Source organism: Brachionichthys hirsutus, chromosome 18, assembly GCF_040956055.1.
Source record: "Brachionichthys hirsutus isolate HB-005 chromosome 18, CSIRO-AGI_Bhir_v1, whole genome shotgun sequence".
Lineage (NCBI taxonomy): Eukaryota > Metazoa > Chordata > Actinopteri > Lophiiformes > Brachionichthyidae > Brachionichthys > Brachionichthys hirsutus.
Window position 1 is genome coordinate 8,982,026 of NC_090914.1, and position 24,386 is coordinate 9,006,411.

Genomic DNA, 24,386 nt, shown 5'->3' on the forward strand with positions numbered 1-24,386 from the left:
TGTTTGCATCTGGACTGACTTCGTACGTTTCTCGCATCCCATCTGGATTGGTCCTCACCTCGGAGCGCCTTGCTTTGCTGCCGTTTGGATCGGGATGAATCCTGGTCGGTTGTCTCTCTCTGGAGCTGAATCAGCCTGGAGCAGGAAGCAACAGAGATGTGTCCTGATCGATCCCATAGTAGCTTATCAAAAGGTGGATTTGGGATTTTTATTTTGAGCATTAAAATCCTGCTTAAACAATACAAGTCCCGCACGGACAAGCCAGAGCTGGAGCAGAACTACCTGCTTGGATGGGTCCTCCCAGATGGGCCTGAAGGCACTTTTGGGATGTAGAGGCGGCGACCCCTTCCTAACGCTGACCAGCCTCTTCCCACAGGCGTTGACGAGGCATGGCATCGGCCCTGCGGCGTTCCCCGCGGGAGGATGAGGGGTCAGTCTGGGAATCTGCCACCTCAGACACACGGTCTCCTCTCTGGGGGCGTCCTGCTGCTGCTGCTGGTTGGAGGACGGCTTCAGCAGCACCGGCACCTGGCTGTCCTCCTCTTCGTCCGTCATCTCCCTGCACAGGGTTCCATCGGGGCTGCAGGAGGTCACGGAGGAGTAATCGAAAGCCGAGGTGTCATCCGGGTCCGTGTCGCAGTTCTCAAGTCTGTGACGGGAAAGCGGCGCCTCCGGTTCTTTGGTGCCTAGCCCAGTTGGCTGGCTGAAGGTGCCTTGGCCCGAGTCGCTGTTGTCTCCCCATCCAGCAGCGTCTGGAGAGAGGAGGGAACAGCCGGCGTTCCCACAGTGGCACCGCGGCTGGTTCAGGCGGGTCCGGGCTCTTCTGCAGCCCGTCCTCCTCACCGGGCTGCAGGACCAGCACTCCAGACGCATCGAGTGACGGCCGTCGGCGAGGTCATCCCTGCATGGATCAAGAGAGGAGAGGTCACCCATCGACACGCGAGAACGATCTGCAGTCCATGACATCCGCCAGCAGAGGGGGGCACTGACCTCTGAACCGCGGCTTCGGATTCTACGGGCTGTTTGGAGCAGTCGACCGAAGATCCACCGGGGATCACGTCAGAGCAGCTGCTGTTCAGACAAGCAAATAGTACATCTCTGAATCTGGCCACGACGACACGCATCTAGTCTTTAATTCTTCAGTCTGTGACCCAGCGAATCCTCCTCGTCGTGTCCTGACCTCTGTCCGGCTCCGTCCCCTCCTTTGTCCTCGCGCCGGATGTCTTCCTCCAGGATCCCGTGGCAGCGGGACAAAATGCTCCTCAGGGCCCGTTCAGTGCCGAGCAGGAGGCTGCAGTCGGGATGCTCTTTGCCGGTCCATTGCAGCAGGTTCTGGAGAGGAAAACAAATCAAGTATAATACAGCGATTTCTATTTTATGGGATGGATCCCAGGTTTGACTTCAGACAGCATGATGTCCCACTGCGGCCTGCTGGCTCACCTGAATGTGACTCAGGTAGCTGTGCATGCGAGAAACGGGCGCCGACAGGAGGGAGAGCAGTTTGACTTCCTCTCTCTCCACCTGGCTGTTCTGTTTAGAAAGACAAGAGAACAAGCGTGTGCTGTTTCTCAGGTGCATTACCCCCCCCCCCCCCCTGGCTGAACGTACCCGTCTTTGGTCACTTGTCTCAGGATGATTCAGCCTGTCGAACTCCAGTGGCAGGAGCGACACCAGGCTGGTCGTGTATCCGAGGTACAGATCCGAGAAGGCCCTCTGGGCGGCACGAAAGAAGGCAGCCATGAGTTCCCACAGTTTAATCTCCAAAGACGTGAAAGTAACATCTTACGTCATTTTGCCCAATGAGCTGCACCAGGATATCTCCAACCAGAGACTTCCAGTGTTCTGCCGACAATCGCTCCTGCAAGGTGTTTCTGAAGAGCAGATGTCGCTGCAGCAGCTGCTCCACATGCCCGAGATGCTGCTGCCTAAACCACAGGGGATGTTTGCCTCTTGACGTGGACGCATGTTTTTGTTACTCTTATATATTACTCATTTGCATATTTGGTGTCCCTTTTATAGGAAGGCTGAAGCGTGCACAGTCTTTAGCACTTACTGTGATTCTGCAGACGCCTGGTGAGCCGCCGGCATCCGGTATTTGTCGTACAGCAGGTTTAAGGTCGACACGTACTCCCACTCGGAATGCAGGAGCTGCATCGCCACCTGATGCCGTGCATCTGAATGATGGTAAATATTATACACACAGAAAAATGTCTATTCTCTAGCAAAAAGTGGATCTTCTTGCGTAACGGGGTTTAAACTAGAATTTAAAATTAAACTGAAAACATCTGCGCATCAGGCAACATATGTAGAATATAATTTTAATTTTTCTTGTTTGTCGCGGATCAAATTGAGTCGTTGATCATTTATTTATTCAGGATGGTGCCCACTGGCGATAAAGACAGCGACACGCTCACCTGTGCCTTCGGTCAGGTTGGCTTTGAGGCCCTGCAGGAAACAGCGGAGGAGCAGTTTCCCTCTGGACCGGCAGGCTGCTGCAGCAGATGGACAGTCACACTGAGTCTGCTGCCCGACTGGTTCTTCTGGATCGCTGCTGGAAAACAGTGGAAAAATTAACTTGTCTTCTTTTACGAGTAAATATTTGACGTTCGTGAATACGCGTTAAGACAAATAAGCCTTTCACCGTCCATATTTTCCAGTATGGGATTAGTTTTATAACCCAATATATGGAACCAAAAAGTCAGGAGTGACCCTGGAAACTCTTTATATGTAAGGATAATAAATATTTTAAAGTAACTGATGCTATGTGCCGTTCTAACGGCCTTTATTTTTACCCGTCTCTGTGTTTGGACGTAGAACTCTGTCCGACCTGCTGGGGTCTCTGTCTGCTACCATACAGCTGCAGGATCTGAGATTGCATCACTGCGAGCTCTTCCTGTTGGATGATATATAACGTTACGAGAAGTGGAACGCGTTTGTGTATTTTAAGACAAACTTTTCCTACCCTCAGTGACTCCACTAGCGCTTCCAGACGGAGAGCTTTCTTCTGGCAGCTCCTCCTGTTGTCCTCCATCTCCTCCCTCAGGAACGTGTCTCCATGTTGGATCTGACTGAGTTGCAGCAGAGCGCCGCTAAAACCGGTCTTTAGCTCCGACACCACGCATTGCAACTGGCAGGACGGAAGGTTTCGTGCATCAGTCAGGAGTACAATTTAAGCCGTGCTGGCTGATGAGGGAAGATGCAAAATACCTTGGAGATTTCACCAACCAGCTCGGCCTCCTGGGGCTTCATGACTTCTAAAGAAAGAGACACAAACAAGTCCTATTTGCAAACACTCATGTTCTGATGTGCCCAAAACGCTGAAGCAAGAATTACCTTTGTAATATTTTATGCGAAAGAGAAAATATTCGTGTTTTTTTTTCCTCTCCATCATGCAGAGAAATGGGGAATGTCCATATGCAGATCAGAGAGCGGTGGATTTACACCATAAAGCACAGAAGTAAATCTCAGCAAAGTGAAAATTTAAACCTTTCAGCTAAATGAACAATGAAATATTAAGAGCCACATAAAGATTTAACATCTGCATCACGATTAAATTGCGTAGTCATGGTTTTGAGAACAAAAATAAAAGTGTTTTCTCTTAAGCTTTAAATCATTGCCTGTGAAAGAGCTCCAATAACCTTCTTAAACTAATATTTATATTTTTTAAGTATTATTTTTTCCCCTGGTACCTAGTTTGGTGTTGCTCCTGCCAGCCCTCCCTCTGCTAAGGAAGTGGTGAGCGAGCCAAACAGCTCAGCCCTGCAGGGGAAACGAATGCAGGAGCCAAGATTCCTCCTCTTCAGTCTGCTGACATAAAATCAGCAAAAATAAAATGTATCATGTCATTATTTAGTGTTTTTAACTGCAGTTGTACAACATGGAAATTAATAACGCAACATTTTGGGAATTAGGATATGAAGAAGAAGAAAAAACTGTTTCATTGTAGTTCGATAGCACTGGGAATAGGGTGTATAATAAATATTGATATAAAATAACAGCAAACAAAACAAGAGAAAACACAAAAACTATTAGAATACACTCACCTCGGTTAAAGCGCCTCAAAGATGCCAAAAGAAAAACACCTGACATCCCCGCCCGTGTGGCTGACGATGTGAGGTAAACGAGCGCACACAAACACACGGGCGCGTTGTTTTGAAGGGGGGGCGTGGTTACGGCACGACGCTTGAATTGATTGGCTGTTGGGGATCTAAGAGTTTTTAAATCGATGCAGCGGCTGACGGGACTGTCAAAACAGCGAACGGGAGGAGGGCAGCGTCGGTGAGAATAAAAAATAAAAACGACGAATAAACGAGTTAGTGTTTTGTGTGTATATATTAACTTATATAAATGCACACATTTCTGTTTCCGTCTATGATGTTGCTAGATAAAGCTTTAATTCAAATAGTCTCCATTTGCGACCTAGCACAGTGTTGCTGCCAGCTGTTAGCATCACATTTGTTTCCGGGCAAAACGGAAAAAAAATAAAATAAATTGCCATTGACGTCAAATCTGTAGTTAAATGGAAAGTTGTATATTTTTAATCTTTAATCTTATTTATCTAGCAGTTAGCATGTGGCACTGATAGTTTACAGGTTGGGGGTGTTAGCTGTTAGCCTCTGTGAAGGAACGTAGCTGCTCATCTTTCTCCATGGTTATTATTATTATTCTTTGACTCTGTTTTCCTGCAGTTTAAAGGATGCACACGAGTGAGTTCGACTCCTCATCTGAGGAGGAGGAGGTTCGGGAGGAGCAGCTGACTCCCCTCCAGATCTCCTGGTGAGTTCCAGCTGTTTTCTTCTTCTTGTGGTTTGGTGATATTGTGAAAGTTATGTAAAATAAATACTAGTCATTGTCTTTATCTATATGTCGACTGGGTTTCAGGTTGCCTCTGTCCGTAGTGGAGTGCTCACAGTTCCTTGGGATATGTGCACTACCAGGTAAAGTTTTATCATTGCATGAATACTACTCGATTGTGTTGTTGTGCTGAGAGTAAAAAAAAAATGCCGTCTGACTTCAGGTTGCAAATACAAAGACATCCGCAGGAGTCTAGAAAGAGATGTCGGTAAGTTCACGTTCATTCTCACCAGTGATGAATGAAATAGTCTGAAACCGACCCTAACTAAACACTCAATGCTATGAAACGATACCAGGGCGTCGACTGTGATGCTAATGCAACGCACGTTTCTGGGGTTACTAATCTACTACAGAGGAGTTCCGGAACCAGGGGGTGCAGGATGTGTTTGTTTTCTGCACCAGAGGAGAACTTCACAAGTACCGGGTTCCCTCCTTGCTGGACGCGTACCAGCGGCGCGGATTCACCGTTCACCACATGCCCTTCCCAGACGGAGGCGCTCCTGAGCTGGAACAGTGCTGCCAGATCCTGGAGGAGCTGCAGGTCAGCCTGAAGAACAACCGGAGGACCGTGATCCAGTGAGTCGTGCTGACATTCACAGACACATCAACGCTTGTATTTTCTATTTAACGCTTTTGCACCTCTTTTCTGCTCCAGCTGTTACGGAGGCCTCGGGCGCTCTGGATTAAGTAAGGACATTTCACTTCTTCCGTCTTGACCTCTGACCCGTTTATTACGCCGTTTCCATTGACATTTATCTGTGTCCGACCATTCAGTCGCCGCCTGTCTGCTGCTTCAACTCTCCGTAACGCTGACGCCAAACAAGGCAATGGAAATCCTCACGCAACACCGAGGAAGAGGAGCGATACAGACGGTGAAGGTGAGGGGTTATTTCATCTTCATCGAGCTGTGACTTTTACTTTCATTTTATATTTCACCAACAACTCGATTCTCCTGTCCCACAGCAATATAACTTCCTCCATGAGTTTCGGGATAAGGTGACGGCCCACCAGGAGATCGGCGAGGTGCCGACAGAGCGCTCAGTGTCTCGATGACCACCCGTCGTCTTTTCAAACCATTTCTTTGATCGTGTGATCTCATGCATTTTCTGCACTTTAAAACACTTGCAATAATATATCGCGGTTAATTTCTCACTATAATCGAATTAAAGGCTTTACGGGGAAATTCTGCTGGGTTGTTTCTCACAGCTTTAAAGGTGGTTGTTGCTAATGAGCATAGTTAGTGTAATGCATGTTTCTGTCATAATTGTTAACTCTCATAAGGAGCGACCAAGTTAGTTCCGATTAACCAAAGACAATGGATTTGCTTGATTCAGTTACAAGAGAGAGGTGTTTTCTGTTGGGGGGGTGTTGGAAATACTTTTGCTGAAACGAGAACACAACTTATGAAAGAAATACAAGTCTGTTAGACGGGTCACCGGGGTCACGAATGTAACCGAGATTCAATTCCGTGCCTCTCACTTGTCGACAGAACCGTTAAGTAGCTTTTACGAGATAAATAATCGTGAATTATTGGTGGAATAAATCATTCTGTGTCATGAGTTCAGTGGGAATGATTAAATGTAAAATAAATAAGGCTTCAGCGTTTCCTAAAAGGTGCTGAGTCAGATGTTCTTCCATTAATTAAGCCAGACTCAGAAATGTACAGGATCTATTGGCAAAATACAAACAATCTCATCCATAATACAGTTTTATTGATGTGGGTCTTATACAAAAAAAAAAAAGAAAATTGTGACAAATGATCATTTTCTCCTTAATTAAAGTAAACATTTGGAAATGGCAATAAATATTTGGGAAATTATTTTGTCCAATCGCCTGCACTCTAAAGACAACACTGCTTTCCGTTCTGGAAATGACTCAACACTGGGTGGTGCACGATATCCTGGAGACAAGAAAATACAGGAAAAAACCAACCGAATAGATAAATAAATGAGTTCCTAACGCTGCAATAGATGTTGACCAAAAGTTAGGACCGTATATATCCGTGGGGGTCTAGTTTAGTCATTTGTACAGATGATACTCAATCATCGCGAGTATGGAGCAGCTTTTAAGCCTGGAATCTAACCCACAGAAAAAAGCTAATGCAGTTCAGCTTCTCACACCTGAAGATGGTCTACCTAAATCGGTAAACACTCAAAAGTGGGGAAATAAAATAAGCAAAAAATGTGTTCAAACTTAAATCAGAGAGAAAACAAAACACTCACCACACCACGAAAAATAAAAACATGCCCATTCTCTTACTTTTCACAAAGTTATAAGAGGAACAGTGCTACTGAAGATTGTGTCTTAAAACGGGCTAAATGACACACTGCCACTGTGTGTGTGTGTGTGTGTGTGTGTGTGTGGGAGAGTCGAGAGTTCGTCCTCTTGAATTGCTGATCTGTGTTCCAGCACTCCGATCAGTGTCTGGTCATCGACTGCACACGCAGCTCCCCGTCCTCCGTTGGGCCTAAGAGCTCACCAACACGTAAATCATCCTGGAAAGAGAGAGGAGCGCGTTAAAATGCCTCACATGATCAAAATGCCATTTAAAGGAACAGTTCCACACGATGCTCACTGCAGTGTTTAAGTTCAAATCCCTGTTTAGATCTGCTCCCATCTGTCCCATTAAAGACTAGCAACACTCATTACAAGCCCACTCTTGATTCAAGGGATTGATTTAAGCTCGTTTCTAGCTAGGTGGGGGGGTGTTACTTCAATATGGTGGTTATTATTAGTTCTGGGAAAGAAAGCGAAGTAGTTTGCGTACCCGTAGAGATAGTAGAAGAAGGACAGGAGGTAGAAAGCCAGTTTGCACCAGCCCTCTTTTTGACAGAAGGCCAGGACGTCAGCGTTCATGATGGTCGTCGGGTCGTAGAGTCCTGGACAGCTCATCACGGGCCGGCTCGTATACCTGCAGCACAGCGAGAGAACGCTGCTGCAGTGGCGCTAGCCGGACGACGAGGGCGGACTTCACGGGGACACAAACCTCCAGACGTGATAAGCCAGCAGCGGTAAATTGAGGCAGAGGGTGAGCCACTCGGCCGCGCACAAGAACATCACGCAGAAGAAGAAGTGGATGAGATACTCCGGGAGCACCAGCTGAAAAGAGCCGAGATGGGAGAAGACGTCACCGACGACGAACACACGGCTCGTCTCCTTTTGTTCTTCCGAGCGGGGATTTGAATTCTAGAGACTTCAGAGAGCATCAGAGCGAACGAGGCCTTTTCAAAGTGAAATCTGGACTATTGAAAAAGGCAGACATCAGAATCCTGCAGCCAGCCCATCGACGACTCGCTGTGGAGAAAGATTTGCACATCTCGACACTTTGTGTAGCGGGGACGAAGCCATGCTGGGGGGGGGGGGGGGGGGGCAGCAGCCTGCCTCAGGTTGACGGAGTTCAAACTGGAGCAGGGGGGGGGTTCAGGGAACAGACGGAGGCACCACATGGAAGCCATGCATTCAAAAAGAGCAGAAGGGTGGGGGCAACCAGCAGCCCACAGATGGGGGGGGGGGGGGGGGGGGGGGGGTGATGTGTTCCTGCACTGTACTGCCAAATGCAAAACAAACTGTGGACCTTCAGGGATTAGAGAATGAGGAAGCGGCATTCTTTAAAGGAATGACTCCTCCCACTAACACAACCACTGACCAATCACTGATCCCCAAATACGGCTGATCTGGAGGTTTAGGATTCTGCAGCCATCTGTTCTCCCTGTTCTCCACCACAGGCGATGGAGGTGAGAGCCAACACCGAGCTCATACACAGGAGCTCGCCGGTTCAGGCGCTACCCCCCCCCCCCCCCCCCCCCTCTGATACAAACTCAATGGCTGAAGTTCCCATTTGCAAACAAAGGGGAGGTTGTAATATTCAGAAACCATGCAAGTTTTGAGCATTTGCAAGTCTTTTCAGTTAACAGCTACACGTTATCCATAATCAATACGATCGGTGCAGAGGATATCACCCACCACCATGCGTCACGTCTCCTGTAACTAATGAGGAGGAAGCAGCTTCATCTAACCGAATTTAATATGTATAAAATAAATGAAGAGGACAATGCATTATGTCAGCGCATTGCTCATAACGTCTTAAAGCTGCAACACGAACAAGAAGTTTTATTTAACATCAAATCCAACGTTCACACAAAAGGAAACAAAAGAAAACGGGCGGCTTGCCGTCTAATCCTGAGCTGTGGTCCATCTTTAACGTCAGGATTAGCTAACTGAAAAGACGCTTGCAAACGCTGCCGTGCAAAATGACAAGGCTGCAGTTCAACTGGGCGGGTATCTCAAAGATCGGTACAAACCTTCAATGCAAGTTTGACTCTTTTAATCTTTTTGACCTTTTCAACTGTCTTTTGGCCGTTAATAAAGTGCAAAAAAAAAAGCAATAAAAGGCATTAGAATCTGACAAGATCACTTAAGTCATAGGAGGCAGGTTATTCAGCAAAACAGTGCAGAGAGAAATGACTGAAAACACACGGAGGCAGAAAGTCAGCCGAGGATAAACGGAGAGACCTCAACAGAGCGAAACGGCATGCAGTCAGAGGCAAGGGGGACGCGTCGGAGCGCCGGGGGGCCGGCGGCACTTACCGGGTTTAAAGTGTTACATTGGTCTATTGGATTCTTGTAATCAGTCTTCAGCTCATCAAACGCTATTATCTGTGGAACATGATCAGCATATAAATGTCACAGATTTTCTCGTTTCAGCTCCTGACATAAGGATTCTCCACAGTATTACTCACGAGAAGTGACAAGGAACACAAAAAGAAAAAGATAAATGAATATCTTCAAATAAAGACGGAGTAGCTGTCAATATTCTACCATACCACTATTAAAAGTACTTTTTAAAAGGGTCTTGGTGAATTAGGCCACCATTATTAAAAGAATGGTGTTAATTTGCATTAAATTAAACAGCAGAAAAAATAATATAAATAGTTTCATTGCACATCCGGTTCATTTTGGACGACCCCCATGAACCAGGAAGTTGTGAGTGTGGATTCTCTGTAACTTTATGGGTGTGTGAAGCTGACACTAGCTGAACCTGCTAATTCAATAGCTAGCAAGCTAACTAAACAATAATAAATCACAAGAGCCCGACAAGTTCCCAAACATCTGCTACAATCACACAACAGTTATTAAAAGAAAAATGACAGCGCGAATGTCATGTGGAAACTAATAAAGGGACTATTTACTCTATTTTGTTTAAAGCTGCTAGCTAACTTAACCTCCTAGCCATGGCTAGGCTGAGTTCATTGCTGAACTACGCTTCGCTCTGATTCGTCTATTGGACACTGAGCGCGCGGCAGACTCTTTGTAGTTCTAATCCTAGTTCTCCGAGTTCTTACATGCCAGATAGCGAAGAAGATAAGGGCAGCCGTCAGCAGCAAAGCGAGCATGTAGCAGAAGGCCGCGAATGTGAACGCCATTTTTTATCCGGTCCTGCTCGTTGGCTCCTGGCTCGGTCGGTCGGCGGATGATGCAGGCAGCTCTGCCACCGTTTTGAGAGTTGTCGCCGCGTCTTCTTCTTCGTTGAAATTCAGCCCTGTGACATAGTTATTGTTGTACTGCCATCTTCTGGAGTATTTTATTTATTCTTTACACATTACCGAGAAAAAAAAGACCCTGCAAGTAAATAAAACATGAAATATCATCGAAATAATTACAGAGAATACAAAGGGATATTCAGAATTGACTATTTATTAAACAAATAGTGAGTTTTTAAACAATGACAGTTTTTGCTTTCCTTTAGGGTTTATTCAAAACTTTCCTGCATGCGTTAAAAGTTCTTCAAGGTGAGGAAACAAAGTGTCAGCACTCACAGGCTGCATGGAGATATTAGACATTCAATACACACAGTATTACCGTGAAGGACAACCCTGTCCTATGAAACATTACCACAGAGTCCACATACGAAGCTGGTCGTCATTGTCAAGGCTGCGACGTCCACTAAGCAATCCAAGTGTCTTTACATCAGAATGGAGCACAACATTCATGAACACTAACTAATAAGCACAATATAAGCAAACAGCGTCCCAAAAGACACAGCAGCCCACTTATACAGAGAAAGGTTTTTAAGTAATAAAATATCCAGTCTGGAATGTTTCCGTCGAAATATTTTGAAGTGTTGTAATATTGGAACAAACATGCAACAAACTTAAAGAGTGCATCTCTATTGCTCTAAATAGATTAGAAAATCGGAAGTTGGACTAAGGGACAAATCTTAACTTGGATTAGCACCACGTATGATGAGAGCTACTTGTTAAATGGTATTTCATGGTTTTAAAAAAAAATACATAAGGAGAAACTGACAGTTTCAACTACCTATGGATGCTCAGAATATTATTTTAATGAAAGAAAATTAATACTATGATCTTGGGGTAAAATGCTACAAAAACAAATTATGAAAAACATTAAAAGGTCAAACGCAGGAAGATCATAGTTGCGAGAAATAGAGTGTAAACCACATAACGAAAGAAAACAAATATTTCAATGCCTTTAAATGATCCTGAATGTAAAATATGAGAGTGTTAATTCAATAATCTGGAGAGATTATATGTGTCAGAAAAGCAGACCTGCATCAAATAGTAGTTTCAGTTTGAGTGTGCCACAGAGATGATTCCTGGAACCCACAGAGACCTCACACTGAGGGAAGAAATCATTTGCAATTGCCATTTAAAATCAGGTCTCTTGTGTGTTAGATGTCTGCGAGTTCTAATCCTCCCCGTACTGCAGACCACCGGACGGGACGGCTTTAACCGCAGTAGCCGAGTTTCTGTTTGAGCAACTCCTCTGTCAGTTCTTCTACGCTTCTGATCTCAAAATCCTGGTTAAGAAAAGGGAGCAAAGAGCAGGGTTAAAGATATTATTATCATAAAACAAAGGTGGAGCTCATCTAACATGTTTATGTGATGTCTGACAATCATGTTATTAAAATATTTACGTATTTTCTTTATGAATAACCCCTTTCAAAACTGTACAGGTATTTGTTTTTTTAGAAATTACAAATTTCCAGTACTGTGCAGGAAGCTTAATCACTTCAGTACATTTTTCTGTACATAATAAAATTTCCTGAATATCTTCAGAGGAGGAAAGAGATTTTGTCATCTAGACTTAGTTTGAGCTATTTAAGTCTGGATCAAAGTGGTGGACAGACATTTAAAAAGAATCAAACATAAAATGCTGTTTATTTTTGATCACTTTTCTGAGTGATATTAAAATAATCAATATGTTAAGAGTGAGTTAGAGAAGCAGCTCGCAGGCTAACTAACCTTGGACATAGAAATGGCTCTCACCAGCCTGCATTTGCTTCCTGCATACATCATTTGAAGATCTGTACGGCAACCTGGCAAAACACAAACACACCGACATGAACAAGCTCAAAACAGAGCAAGCGTGTCCCAATTAGCCAAAGCGTCCCTCACCCGCTGGGCTGGAGAAGATGAAGAAGAGAGGATAGGAGACACGTCCGTCATCATGAGCGTGTCGGTAACTGTAGACGAGATATGTTCCCAGTGCTAAGGTCGACAGATTTCACATCTGGATTCAATGCAACACGACGACATGATGGGAAGGACACCAAACTACAACAGGACTAGCTAAATACCTAACCGCTACACCACGTCCATTTTATGCCACCTCGACATACGTCAGTCGTCCATAAACCGTCTATCCGACCGCGCCCACATATGTATAAACAGGACAGGCTATTTAATGAAAGGATATCTGGGCGCTCTGTCTGGCAGCTCCTCCCTCAGCTCATCCAGAGAGATGTTCTTAAAAATAAAACAGAAATGTCATTGAAACAAAACAAAACATTTTTTTGACCAATTTAACTGTCGTTTACAGTTTAATCACACAAAATTCAGCATTATGTGGTGGAGAAAAGAATTACTTTTATATTGAAACAGACAATTTGAATGTTAACTTGTTCCTTATTATGTACAAAATATGATATGCTCATGAAATTCTGACAGTCGATAGGTAATCTTAGAAATAATGCAGTCAACTATTTGAACATTCTCCTCCCCCCCCCCCCCAACATTACATTTAAAGTGCAATTACAAAATTATAATGTAAATATGCTTCAAGAACAAGAAGCTCAGGTTATCTGGTTCTACTTTATCTTATTTTAAATGTAATCCCGTTTTGAATCATATTTAGTCACATTAACTTGTTCTTTTGTGGGGATTTAAAATAATTTTAGTAACTACTATTTAGTATTTTAGTCTAAAAAAAGTGTTGACATTCAAATCTTTCTTAGAATCGAACCGCTGATAAATACACGGCATCCATTTCATCCATCCGTTGATTTATAAATGAACGGAAGCAATTTTAAGCAGCAGGGGAAAAAATGTGTTAACTCGATTGGATGATTATGTCATCATGTTAACAGCTCTAGTGTGGACTAAACAAGAAACTAAATATTAAAATGATGACAAATTCTATAACTTACCTCGAGCTCTTTTTCAACAACAATCTGCTGCGTTTCTTTATTGATCTTCACTGGGGGTAAAACAAGATAGAGATGGAAACCATAAGGTGCTCAGCAGGCAGCAGCACTCAGAGAGATGTAAAAATGATAAAATACCACAAAACCTCAACAACCCTATAGTGGAATATTTCTCCTACATCCTATTAAGTGTGTATGTCTAAGAATCCATGCAGTGTAGCGCACTCCTAATCCACTTTTGATTGAATTTTTGATCTGGAGATAGTTAAGGATAAAGCTTCAGCACAAAACAATCACACAAGCTGCTGTGTGAGAAGGCAGCTCCGTTCTCCAGATATACAGCGCTGGTCCACATTTCCCACGTCTATCTTATGTTGATTGACAGCCTCCAAACGCCGGCTTTCAATCCTAATCAAAGAGCTTCAAACACATTTATAAAGGAATATCTCGACAGGAGAGGGATCTATTTTCTCTCTTCTCTCATGCCTAAATAATAAATACATCTAGGCAAAAGATAGATCAGTTTAGAGTAATAACTAAATTGAAGCGGCTTGCCAGACTTATTGCAAAGCTAAGCTAGCTGGCTCTCAAGTGAGAAGATTAATTAAAAAGTTAAATAACTTGATCTGCCCAGGCAGCATTTTTGCATTCAGCAGGAAGCATCACATCATATTTCCTGTTTGACCCACAGCAAGAATAGGTAAAACAGAACAAGGACAAGAAACGTGAACTCACTAATGATTGCTGCATTATTGGTATTCTTCCGGAAACGGAAGTCCTTGACCTTCTCGATCAGGCATTCATCCACGTCACAAATTGCCAGTGATCCAGACTGGAAATAAATACAGGAGAAACATGTTTATGGATGTATAAATCAGAGCAGATGTTTATTCCAATCGTCTGATAAATTTACACATTCTCTGCTGTCCAGCCACATGATCACAAAGAAATAATCTTACAAGTGTGAAGCAAAAAGCAAATGTGCTGGTGGACAAACCACTTCAAAGGGACAAGGGTGGCTACATAGGTGTGCTCTGGATCAGGGTGTCTACATGGTGGGAGATGTAATCTAGTAATAACAAACAAAGACTGTCTATCTATCCATTAGTGTCGACAACTGGCATAAAGTATGGATTATGGCAGTGGAACAAGCAGCTCATACAAGATTAAATAGTGAATGACAACTGCAGGCAGAGACTGTCGTGATTTGATATTACCATCCAGAATTTACAAAACTAATACTTTATTGAAACTATGAGTCTAATCTGACCCATGGGCATTAATCAGAGAAAATAGACTAAAAAGAAAATGCATTACATAATGACACCAGAGAGGCATAAACTCAGGAATCTATAATTACACTTTCCTGAACAGATGGCTGGTGGGAGTCAGGATTTAGTGAAGCTCAAAGATTTCTTTACAGATTAACGAGAGACTGGAGTGTTTGTGTTTGAGAGTAACACGCAGAAACGGGACGTGCCTTTACCCAACCCATACAGACGAGTTGGAACACGTCAAACAGTTAACAAGCCAGCTAGGTTGCTATTCAAAATACAAGCATGGACAAAACAACAAGTCAGTTTCTGAACTGCGGCACATCATAACTCAAAGCAAGTCCTGTGATATGTTGGCCTTTAAATTTAAAGGCTTTAAAGGCAACCCTTAGATTTTGAAATTATATTTGAATCATTACTCCTTTGATAGTTATGAAAAAGAATCAGTAATGGTTTCACTAAACTTCCAAAGGGCAATCAGTCATTTTTTTTAAAGTTACATCAAACGTGACACCTATCTAAATAAGCACGGTTTGAATTACAGGTTGCACATCTAGTGAAATTAAAAATCCAGCTTTTTGTCATAAAATATTTGAATTTTGTATTACTACAATTCGCGTTTGACTAAATGTTTCTTCACTCACAGCTGTTTTATTCTGGAATCCGGAAACCAACATTCAACTTCCGTCCAAGTTCGACTAACACAATGGCCGGAGGTGCTAGGCTAACAAGCTAACAAAAATGATCAAATCTACTACCTTACTCCCCCCCGATTGTCCCTGAAAATGTACGCGTCTTAAGAACACACTTAAAAATCAAGAATGAAAATGTCTTCAGCTGTCTGAATGAAAGAAAGAAAGAACCATTTACCATTGTTGAAGACGTTAAAAATCCTCGTAGCTACTGCTCCGGATGGATCAGACCCTTTAAAGTTTTCGTTTTGTTTTTTTCACATCATCTTGTGACTGGTCTGACCAATCCCAAACAAGCGCGCGCCCTAGCATCAAAGCTTGTCAGAAATACATCGACGCAGCTTTAGTACTAAACACGCCCACCCTTGAGCCCACGTCATCAGTTTAGCGCATGCGCGTCCCTCTTCTTTGAGAGTTGTAGTTGTGAAAGCGGAGCCAACATTAGCTTAAAGCTCTTTGCCTCGGTAGGCTAAATTCGCAGGCTAACTGGCTTCCCCATCTGGATAAATCATCGCGTTTTCCTCCTATAATTTGAGAGGAGCCCATCTTCTGGCAAGGTAGTATGGCGTATCAGCTTTTGTTAGCCGCTTGCTCTCTTTTTGACACCGTGGCGTTTACAGAAACAAACAAGAGAATGATCTGAACGTCAACTAAGATCTAGCCGCTGTTAGCGAGGTCGCTAGCAAACTATGCAACCCCAGTTAACTAAATTCAGTAACAACTATATCAGCGTTAATATGCACCTCAAGTCAGTTTGTCTTCTTTTTATGTCGTCGTAATCAAATTTGAGCTCTGTCGAGCCATTTTGACACTGCCTAAATCGATTTGGCTGATCCATCAGTCTGGACGGAAACATTTAGTCTGTGTGTCACACCTTGAATGATTGTAATCTGTTTCCATGACTTTTCTCTTCCTTTGTTTCAGGACATGGCGGATTTCTCGGTGAGTTCGTGCCTCCGCAGTGAATTCATCGTGTTCTTTCAGGGCGTGGATACTCACTTTGCTTTTCTTTACTCCTTCAGCTGACCGATGCCTTACTAGACGAAAACCCAAGCAAGGTAAAGAAAGTAGGGAACACTAACCCGTCTGCCCCGGCCAACAACCCCACTCCCACTGCAAACCCAGGATGGCCTGGTTCAGCCCCAGGAGCTCCCACTCAGCCGTCTGCTCCTGGGGACTACGGGGGTGGGTCGTCAGGTCCAGGGGCTCCGGGGCAGTTTCCGTTTCACTCTGGTCATGGAGCACCGGGGCAATACCCGGGACCTCCGTCAGCCCATGGTGGGTTTCCCCCTGGTCCTGGAATGCCAGGACAATATCCACCTGCACCAGGAGCACCAGGGCAGTTCCCCTCCAGCCCTGGAGCACCTGGCCAGTTCCCTGGGCAGTTCCCTGGGCAGTACCCACCTGAAGGAGCTCCAGGACAGTTACCCGGAGGGCCAGCTACTTACCCAACTGGACCGCTTCCCTCGGGTCCCGGAGCTCCCCTTGGGCCTTATCCAAATGTGCCTTATCCAGGAAGTCAGCCAGGAGGCGGTAATGGGATGTATGGACCGGGCGGGCCGGGTGCGTTCCCACCTCCAGCTGGCCCTGGCTCTTTCCCTGCATTTCCTGGCGGAGGCTTTCCCCCAATCCCCCCTGGGTCATGGGGATCACCTGCAGGTGGAGGCTTCCCTCCTGCTCCTGGCCCTTTTTGTCCTGGCCAAGGGCCTATGGGTCCATACGGTGGACCTGCAGCTCCCGGAGGCATGCCGGTGAGTATGAGTACTGATTTAAAAATAGCATGCTGCTTGCGTTCTGTGTGTCGTCAGTGGTGCGCTGGTGCAGTTTCTCTCTTGGGGTGACACAATTTGGGATTCAGGGTTTGAAATTGAGCAGTCCAACCAGCTATAATCTAGGTATGGGGCTTCTTCTGAAATAGAGACTGGTTAAATAAATAAAGCTTTCCTGCTTTGTTGGGTTTCACTTTAGGATTTTTTCTATATCTTTGGCAGCAAAACATGACACAGAGCAAAAAAAATATACCAAAGTAGTCATCAAAAATAAATGTATTCTTGTCTTTCAGCCTCGATATAACCCACCATATTTTTGAAAGCATTGAGCGCAACTTTTCAGTCGGACAAGGACAGCCCCGCCACAGTCAACCTGGTTTGATCAGGTTTCATGAAATATGTTTGAATCTTTTTGTTCAGTCTGCCTGGGTGATTGTATCATTTTAATAAAGTGCAATATGATTTAAAATTAAAATAAATAAACCTCTACACTAAAACCCTTATATCTTTGAGAAAATCACAGGTTGTTTGAATTCATATGTGCTTCAATATTTCCACACATGCTTTTAATTCAGAGCTTCTTTTTTTTTATTATTATTATTTTCTGTTCTTGATGTATTAAAAGCTTATTTCTTTCACTTATCTCGGTGCATTGTGTGAGATTGTTGAACTCAAAGGACGCGATGACTCACTGGGAGTGATGTGCTGGGAATGTGGGCAGAGTCTAGGATTCGTATAATGTTTAACTAAAGCTTTCCTGCTAACTATATTCAGTAGTAACCTGTTTGTTACCCAGTTGAGTAGTTGTATCAAAATGTCAACAGTTCTGCTTCTAGTTATGGGCGAATACAAACAGGCTAAACACTGTTACTCCTTTGTCAAGTTGCCAAATAAAGACGGTGAAAAAGCCTTCGTGAATTGTATTTTTTTGTTATATTTATGAATTGAGCACGATAAATGCACTGATTTTAAAATCTGAACTTGTCACAGATGGTGCCGTATGATCTCCCTCTTCATGCCGGAATTATGCCGCGAGTTCTAATCACAATAGTCGGGGAGCCTGTTCCTGGTGCAGACAGGTATGAGCACCGTCACACATTCTGCACTCTGAAGAACATGACAGGATGAGTTATGATAATCCCGCCCCCCCCCCCCCCCCCCTCCCCATGCTCCAGGTCATGGCTTTTATTGCATTAATTAAGCAGTGAAACAATGCTTACTTGCCAGACATGATCCGCCCTCATTTTGTTGCAGGTTTCAAGTCGACTTCATTAAAGGCCCAGATGTCGTCTTTCACTTCAATCCTCGGTTTAATGAGCAAACCATTGTCAGGAACTCCAACCTCGGCGGGTGTTGGGGGCCGGAGGAGCGGGAAGGAGGCTTCCCATTTGTTCAGGGATGTCGTTTTGAGGTAACGTGTATAAGTACTGCAATTCGAGGTATGGAAGACAAAAACAAATTTGCGTATTTTGTTCATGATTTAGTCTTTCCATCTCCCACCCTTTGTTCTTTTAATTGTGCTGATCTGGACCTTTTGTAGGATGCGTGTCCTCCTTGTAGGCCACGTCCCATTTTGTCAGTAAAACATTCCATGGTAGGAGCACAAAACTTCCTCAGAGACCAGGATGGTCTATCCCGGGTGTTACCACTCGCAGGTTTCAGTAGATTACTTCAATCTGGTCATTATTTGTATAAGATGGCACTGCATGTACATGGAATTGAGAGCTGTAGAAGTCCAATCATTGGCTGTGGATTTATCAATCACCTTCATTTTGCTCTGTCGAGGAAACTGGAGAATGCTATAGTTACATATATACATTTAAAATTTGGGGTCTTTGCTTCATATCGACTCGACTTACTGACCGTGAAAGCGGTTTATTTTACACTGAATGTTTTTTTTTGTCCACGCTGGGATTCCAATAATAATGTGGGTTCTATTGCTGTCCCTTTAGCTGAAGATCCTGGTGGAGGAGGACATGTTCAAAGTGGCGGTGGACGGCACTCACCTGCTGGAGTACGAGCACAGAGTTGGCGGGCTGGAAGACGTGACCCTGGTCCGAGTGACCGGAGACATCGTCCTCGACAGCGCCGCCCCGAGCATGATCTGAATCTCAGAGCTACGAAGTCACATGCTGTTCACAAAAAGAGGCCTGGGTCAGTGTTTACTGTGTATTTGAAATCCTTTCAAGTACCTCGATGGAGTTTTTGATAATCAGCAAAGTGCGATCTTTGCCGTCATGGAGCTTCTTGATGTCGGAACAGATTAGCCCAGGTCTGCACGCAGTGATCCTTTTCTACTATTCAGCTTCTCATTTTATAGCCACCTACAGTCAATTGTATTTTATGGCATAACTATCAAACTAGCGTCCGAGATTAAGTTAATCTAAAATAGGATTTAAGGAAATATTAATTTATACCAATATGAAATAATTGTAGGTCAAGTGTCCCAAATATAATATATTTCCACCAAGTAAACTGTATTTTGTGTACGGTACATGTATGTACTTGATCAAAGTCCTCGTAATGCATGAATGTTGTCCTAAAAAAGCTGACCAGCTGTCCAGGCTCACTGGCCTGTAAGAAACGGTAGGCTAATGATGTATAAAAATATATTTGCTTTGGAGCTGCCCCCCTTTTGTCAGTGTCGAAATTAGATTTAGAGTTGAAGTCGGGTAATAAAAAGTGATGCTTATGTAAAACATTGGTGAGCAGAAGGACAGGGTCTTTGATTTTGTTGCCAAAGGAAGCAGTATTTTGAAGTGAAATGCATATAAATGATGGCCACCAAACAGGTGATGACTGAAAGTGCTGTTTGATTCTGGTTAATGCACACCTGCCTGCACACACAATAAACAGTAGATCCCCATCTTTCCGTTCTTTGTTTTGCCCCAGTAAAAGGTCGAATGGTTTCCTGTAGTGGATCCATATCAATGAAGTATATGGAAGTGGTACGGTGTATTTTATTTAATCTATGAAAGTTATTTGATGCAAGTCAAAGGGATTCTAACAGAAAATGGATTAGAGAATCAAAGATGGTGTAAAAATTACGATAACATTTCAGCTAAACTGGACAAGTTGAAGAATAGTTCTTGAATTAAAAGCTTGTGAAAAGAATCAAGACTTCATATGAATGATGAAAATTGATGTCTTTGTATTCATGTTAAAGAAGGGCAACAGAGCTTAAATTAAAATATTACCTCAAATATATATTGCTGGCGTAACTTGTATACTCAGCACCTTATTAAAAGTATTAAAACACTTGCTAAGGTTGATTTGCTGTGGTGACCTCTCCCGGGATAACCCGAAAGTACTATGGTAGTCGTAGTAGTAGTAGTAGTAGTAGTATAACATTTCCTCAGTCACTGGTGAACAATATAATACAATGCACATACACAATTTATGATTGTACAGAGGTTAATATATTGCACATGTTGCGTTTAAATATTTAAATTTACATATGTTCCAACAGTTTTACATTTAGAATATAAAGTGCATTAATTCTTCCAACTGTTGGAAGGATTTAAAATTAGTAGTAAAAGTAAATTACATGACTTAATCGCTAATGCGTACGTCAGAGTACAGTAAAAGTACTGTATTCAAACAAAGTTCAAAGGTCAGCCTCCAGTTCTGTGTTCGCCCATGAGGGGGCAGCATAAACCACCCGCAGGACGGAAGGCTGCAAAACCGAAAGCTCTCAATGAGTTCCGAGAAATAGTTTGTTTGCCTTGTCTCAGTCTTATTTTATTCGTGTCTTGACAAAATGAATGGCTCTCTGAAAGCTTCGCCCAACGTTGTAGACGTCAAGCTAAAGCGAGGACCCGCCGGTAAGAAGATTTGATAAATTGACGTGGAGTTTTTCCAGCTGCTAGCTAGCTAAGTAGCCACGAAATTAAGCGTTGTCAAACTAGCTAGCGGCTAATTAGCCAATCAAAAAAAATAAAAGCTTAACAGAACGAGGGTAATATACAAATGAATGAGACAAAGTTGGGCTCAAGGAGATAATGCAGTTTTGTTTTTCCGACTCCGTTTAATCAAAAATCACCCATTAATGAAATTTAAAGTGGCGTTAAGAAGTAACGCGAACGCTACTCGGCCTTGAGCTACAAGTTTCTCTACCGAAGCTAATGGAGCTGGACAGTGAAACTTTACTTGTCTTATTACTTGAGTAACTTTTGGTGAACTGTTGAACTTCGATCCACTGTGATAAATATTATGTTTGGATCAGCAGACAGTGAAGTATGTGGCTATTGAATTGCCTCCTAATACCTTCATCTAATGCCTTTTGTCTTTTAGGCTTGGGATTCAATATAGTTGGGGGCGTTGATCAGCATTATGTAGTAAATGACAACGGCATTTATGTCTCCAAAATCAAAGAAGAAGGAGTTGCAGCCCTGGATGGAAGACTCCAAGAGGGAGACAAGATCCTGGCAGTAAGAAATGGCTTTCGTTATTATACACTCCAGCACCACTGTGTTCGTGTCCCCGCGTTCGGGTAGATTGTGGATCCATAACGTCTGTGTCGGTTCTCAGTCATCCAGGGCACGGACAATCATGAAGAGGAAATGCCAAAAGAATCACGTTTCATTGAAGACGTTTCACGTCTCATCCAAGAGGCTGAAGAACTGAGAGGAGAAACGTCTTCAATGAAACTCGAACAAGTCCAGTCGACTCTTCGCTTTTGTTCTTCCCCGATTTGTGATCTATGATAATATTTTTTCGGATTGTGTTCCTTTCAGACTTTTACTTTTATTTGTATTAGCAGGTCTGGGATGCTGGCGTTTGCAGTAATGTGTTGCTCGCTGGAGTCATCCTATCACTGATCATTTCAGAAGTGTCTGTCCGGCCCGTTTGCTGAAGCGGTGGCCGGTCTTTGTCTGTTTCCGAGGTGCTGCAGGAAGACATGCTGATCCTGATTCTTGTTTGACCAGGATGCAGAAGCTCTTTCATTGTTTCTCTGGCTACATAATGCTGGCCTAGATTGCCCTTTGAGAAATAAGCAGCCTTCCTCTCCATGGCAACCTGCCTGGTGGGCGTCACTTTCTCCTCACACTTCATGCCTCTTTTGTTGTTGTTGTTGTGGTTTAATTTTTAACAAAGGGGTGGATTAGAGGATTAGGGCTTTGTGGTTATTTCTCTACAGTTTTTTTCAAATAGGATATGTCAGTGTTTGTATTTTTTACTTTGTATATATTTCATTGTTCATTGTCACCTTTCAGGGATAAAGAATCAACTGTTTGTTGCAGCTTACGAGACGAGACGCGAAGCAAATGTCCTTCATATTTAATAAAAATTAAAACTGATTAATGTTCACCCCGATTGTAGACGATGAAGAATCACAAAGCACTCTGTCTCTGTTTTTTTTGTGTTTTGTTGGTTGTGTAGATCAATGGAGTCAGTCTTGAGAATCAGACACACAAACACGCAGTGGAGCTGTTCAAGAACGCCGGGGAGGACGTGCAGCTACACGTTCTGAAAAAGGTGGGAGGCGTCTCCAAAAATCAAAGCTCTGTCCTTGGTCTCCAGATACTCAGAAGTACTATTTACTGCAGTAGCACCTCCTCTGAGGAAGGTGCTCGGCCTGGAATACATAATCTAGAGGCGTATGTACATTTAACTCGCGTAGAGATCACACACGAGTATAACATCTGTGAGGTGATCTCTGTACCTTTAACAGTCCGTCTTGTATTTATTTCTGTCTTGCAGCTGCCTGATCAAAAGGAAGGACCCAGAGCCTCGTCTTCTCTGTCTCACATGGGAATAGCGGTCACCGTCGTGGGAGCTGCGGCTCTCGTTGCATTCCTCTGCGTGCGGCACCTTAGGAAGTACTTTTAACCAAGCTTGACATCTGTGCCTTATTTTTTTAAGATCAAAAACTTTTGCTCAAAGGCCAAAGACGTGGAAGAGAGAACCAACTGACCAGTCGATGTTGATTATCAGGTGTGGGTGTCACTGAGGGGTTTGTTCCTTTTGTGTTGTGTGATTAATGCTAGCTTCTGGACAAAGGATGCTCTCGTACCGCAGAGATTATTTTTTTAATGGATAACTTTGTGATTGTAAGGGCGACGATGTGCACGGGACATTCCTGCTGCTGCTGAGCTGAGCTTGTGCAGAAGCCTGTTAAATCCTTGATCCAACTTCAGGGTCCACTTATCAACTGAAAGATGAAAAATGTGCCTCCTTTGAATTCCAGATCTGTGCGAGGCGCGACATGAGAGGAACCCGCTGTACTTTATTTTTGTTAAAGCTTAAAATGCATGTCACTGATGTTTGTGATAAAGGGTAATGGACTTTAGTTTGCCTTCTCACAGGGGCGGAGGTGTTTGGTTCTCATGGCCAAAATGGAAATCCGATTAAATTAAAGGATGTGGCTGCTGATGAACTTTTTATTGTCTGAGTTCTGCTGAAGCCACAAACTAAAGGCAAGTTGGTCTGCCTCTCAGCCACAAGCCCGTTTCTTCACCGTGTGAACGTTCGTTATGAAAAACAACTCTGTGGTTTCCTCTGACTGCTGCAGCGCCGTAGCTTCTTGCAATCATGACTCACAAAAGGAAGATGGGGTGTGTTGGGACTGTTTTCAGCTGTGAATTAACTCCAGTTGGCTCCTCAGTGTGTTCCCATGCTTTTTGGATTCCTCTTTGGCACAGAGGAAAACGAACTCGCGTAACATTTATTAGTAAAACAGTTCACTGTCTTATGTGTTCTTGTTTTAATGGGATGCATTGACAGTAAATGTAGATTATCCTCAGACCAATCTATGCATTTATACTTGTGTATTGCTATGGGATTTCACATGGTCACTCAGGGTGAACCTTTAAATGAATATAATGCAAACAAATTATTCTTTAAATGTATAATATGTGGTGGGCAGCTCATTTCTTAATGCTCAGTTAGCTGTTGCCATCTTTGTGTCATTTGGCATTTGCTCTTATACAGCAGCATCACCAGCATCAGTTCTGTCAGAAGATTCACTCAGAAGCAGTAATAACTTAATGAGATGCTAAGTGTATACATCCAAACAGCAACTGTAATAAAAGTCCTGTTGCCTTAACCTGTTTCCTGCTTTCCTTTCTTTGCCGATATGAAAACAAGTCAAAATTTAAAATGAGAATTCAAGTGCCAATTTACCGAGATGGGCAGCGTTAGATGAAATAGAGTGCACTTTGGTCAAGTAGGCAAATTTGTAAACAGAATTTTAGTTTCCTGTCAAATGTAATTAGAATTTGTGTTGAGCTACATTTCAAAATGCAATTAAAATCTTGTATTTACGTTCAGAGAAACATAAAGTCATTCATAAAATCTTGTATTTTAAAATATTTGACAGTAAGGATGTTGTGTGAATAGGATTTTGACG

General features: G+C 43.4%; 5 protein-coding genes across 7 annotated transcripts; 3 read left to right on the forward strand and 2 right to left on the reverse strand.

Annotated features, from left to right (window-relative positions):
• Positions 1-4,696: 4,696 nt before the first annotated feature.
• Positions 4,697-5,949, forward strand: cdkn3 (cyclin dependent kinase inhibitor 3). Its single transcript, XM_068752349.1, has 7 exons — positions 4,697-4,776; positions 4,882-4,937; positions 5,018-5,062; positions 5,208-5,430; positions 5,510-5,541; positions 5,629-5,732; positions 5,818-5,949. The coding sequence occupies exons 1-7, from the start codon at positions 4,697-4,699 to the stop codon at positions 5,905-5,907; spliced, it is 630 nt and encodes a 209-aa protein (XP_068608450.1). The 3' UTR covers positions 5,908-5,949.
• Positions 5,950-6,548: 599 nt separating this feature from the next.
• On the reverse strand, positions 6,549-10,324 carry cnih1 (cornichon family member 1). The gene is made up of 5 exons (XM_068751810.1): positions 10,197-10,324; positions 9,442-9,510; positions 7,841-7,953; positions 7,622-7,765; positions 6,549-7,349 (listed from the first exon to the last, which is right to left on the reverse strand). The coding sequence occupies exons 1-5, from the start codon at positions 10,275-10,277 to the stop codon at positions 7,322-7,324; spliced, it is 435 nt and encodes a 144-aa protein (XP_068607911.1). The 5' UTR covers positions 10,278-10,324; the 3' UTR covers positions 6,549-7,321.
• A 210-nt stretch (positions 10,325-10,534) lies between these two features.
• Positions 10,535-15,555, reverse strand: gmfb (glia maturation factor, beta). Of its 3 annotated transcripts, none has more exons than XM_068752461.1 (7): positions 15,445-15,555; positions 14,036-14,132; positions 13,304-13,353; positions 12,574-12,623; positions 12,273-12,355; positions 12,120-12,193; positions 10,535-11,674 (listed from the first exon to the last, which is right to left on the reverse strand). In XM_068752461.1, exons 1-7 carry the CDS (start codon positions 15,445-15,447, stop codon positions 11,603-11,605), a joined length of 429 nt encoding a protein of 142 aa, XP_068608562.1. In that variant the 5' UTR covers positions 15,448-15,555; the 3' UTR covers positions 10,535-11,602. The 3 variants fall into 3 exon arrangements, with proteins under 3 accessions (XP_068608562.1, XP_068608558.1, XP_068608561.1); XM_068752457.1 differs by having other exon boundaries at positions 12,144-12,193; positions 12,273-12,350; positions 12,569-12,623; XM_068752460.1 differs by having other exon boundaries at positions 12,273-12,350; positions 12,569-12,623.
• A 130-nt stretch (positions 15,556-15,685) lies between these two features.
• lgals3a (lectin, galactoside binding soluble 3a) lies at positions 15,686-20,295 on the forward strand. The gene is made up of 6 exons (XM_068752456.1): positions 15,686-15,823; positions 16,191-16,208; positions 16,289-17,017; positions 18,026-18,114; positions 18,290-18,446; positions 18,988-20,295. Exons 2-6 carry the CDS (start codon positions 16,194-16,196, stop codon positions 19,141-19,143), a joined length of 1,146 nt encoding a protein of 381 aa, XP_068608557.1. The 5' UTR covers positions 15,686-15,823; positions 16,191-16,193; the 3' UTR covers positions 19,144-20,295.
• Positions 20,296-20,731: 436 nt separating this feature from the next.
• Positions 20,732-23,125, forward strand: synj2bp (synaptojanin 2 binding protein). Its single transcript, XM_068752380.1, has 4 exons — positions 20,732-20,859; positions 21,329-21,465; positions 22,418-22,513; positions 22,739-23,125. The coding sequence occupies exons 1-4, from the start codon at positions 20,796-20,798 to the stop codon at positions 22,865-22,867; spliced, it is 426 nt and encodes a 141-aa protein (XP_068608481.1). The 5' UTR covers positions 20,732-20,795; the 3' UTR covers positions 22,868-23,125.
• Positions 23,126-24,386: the final 1,261 nt, after the last annotated feature.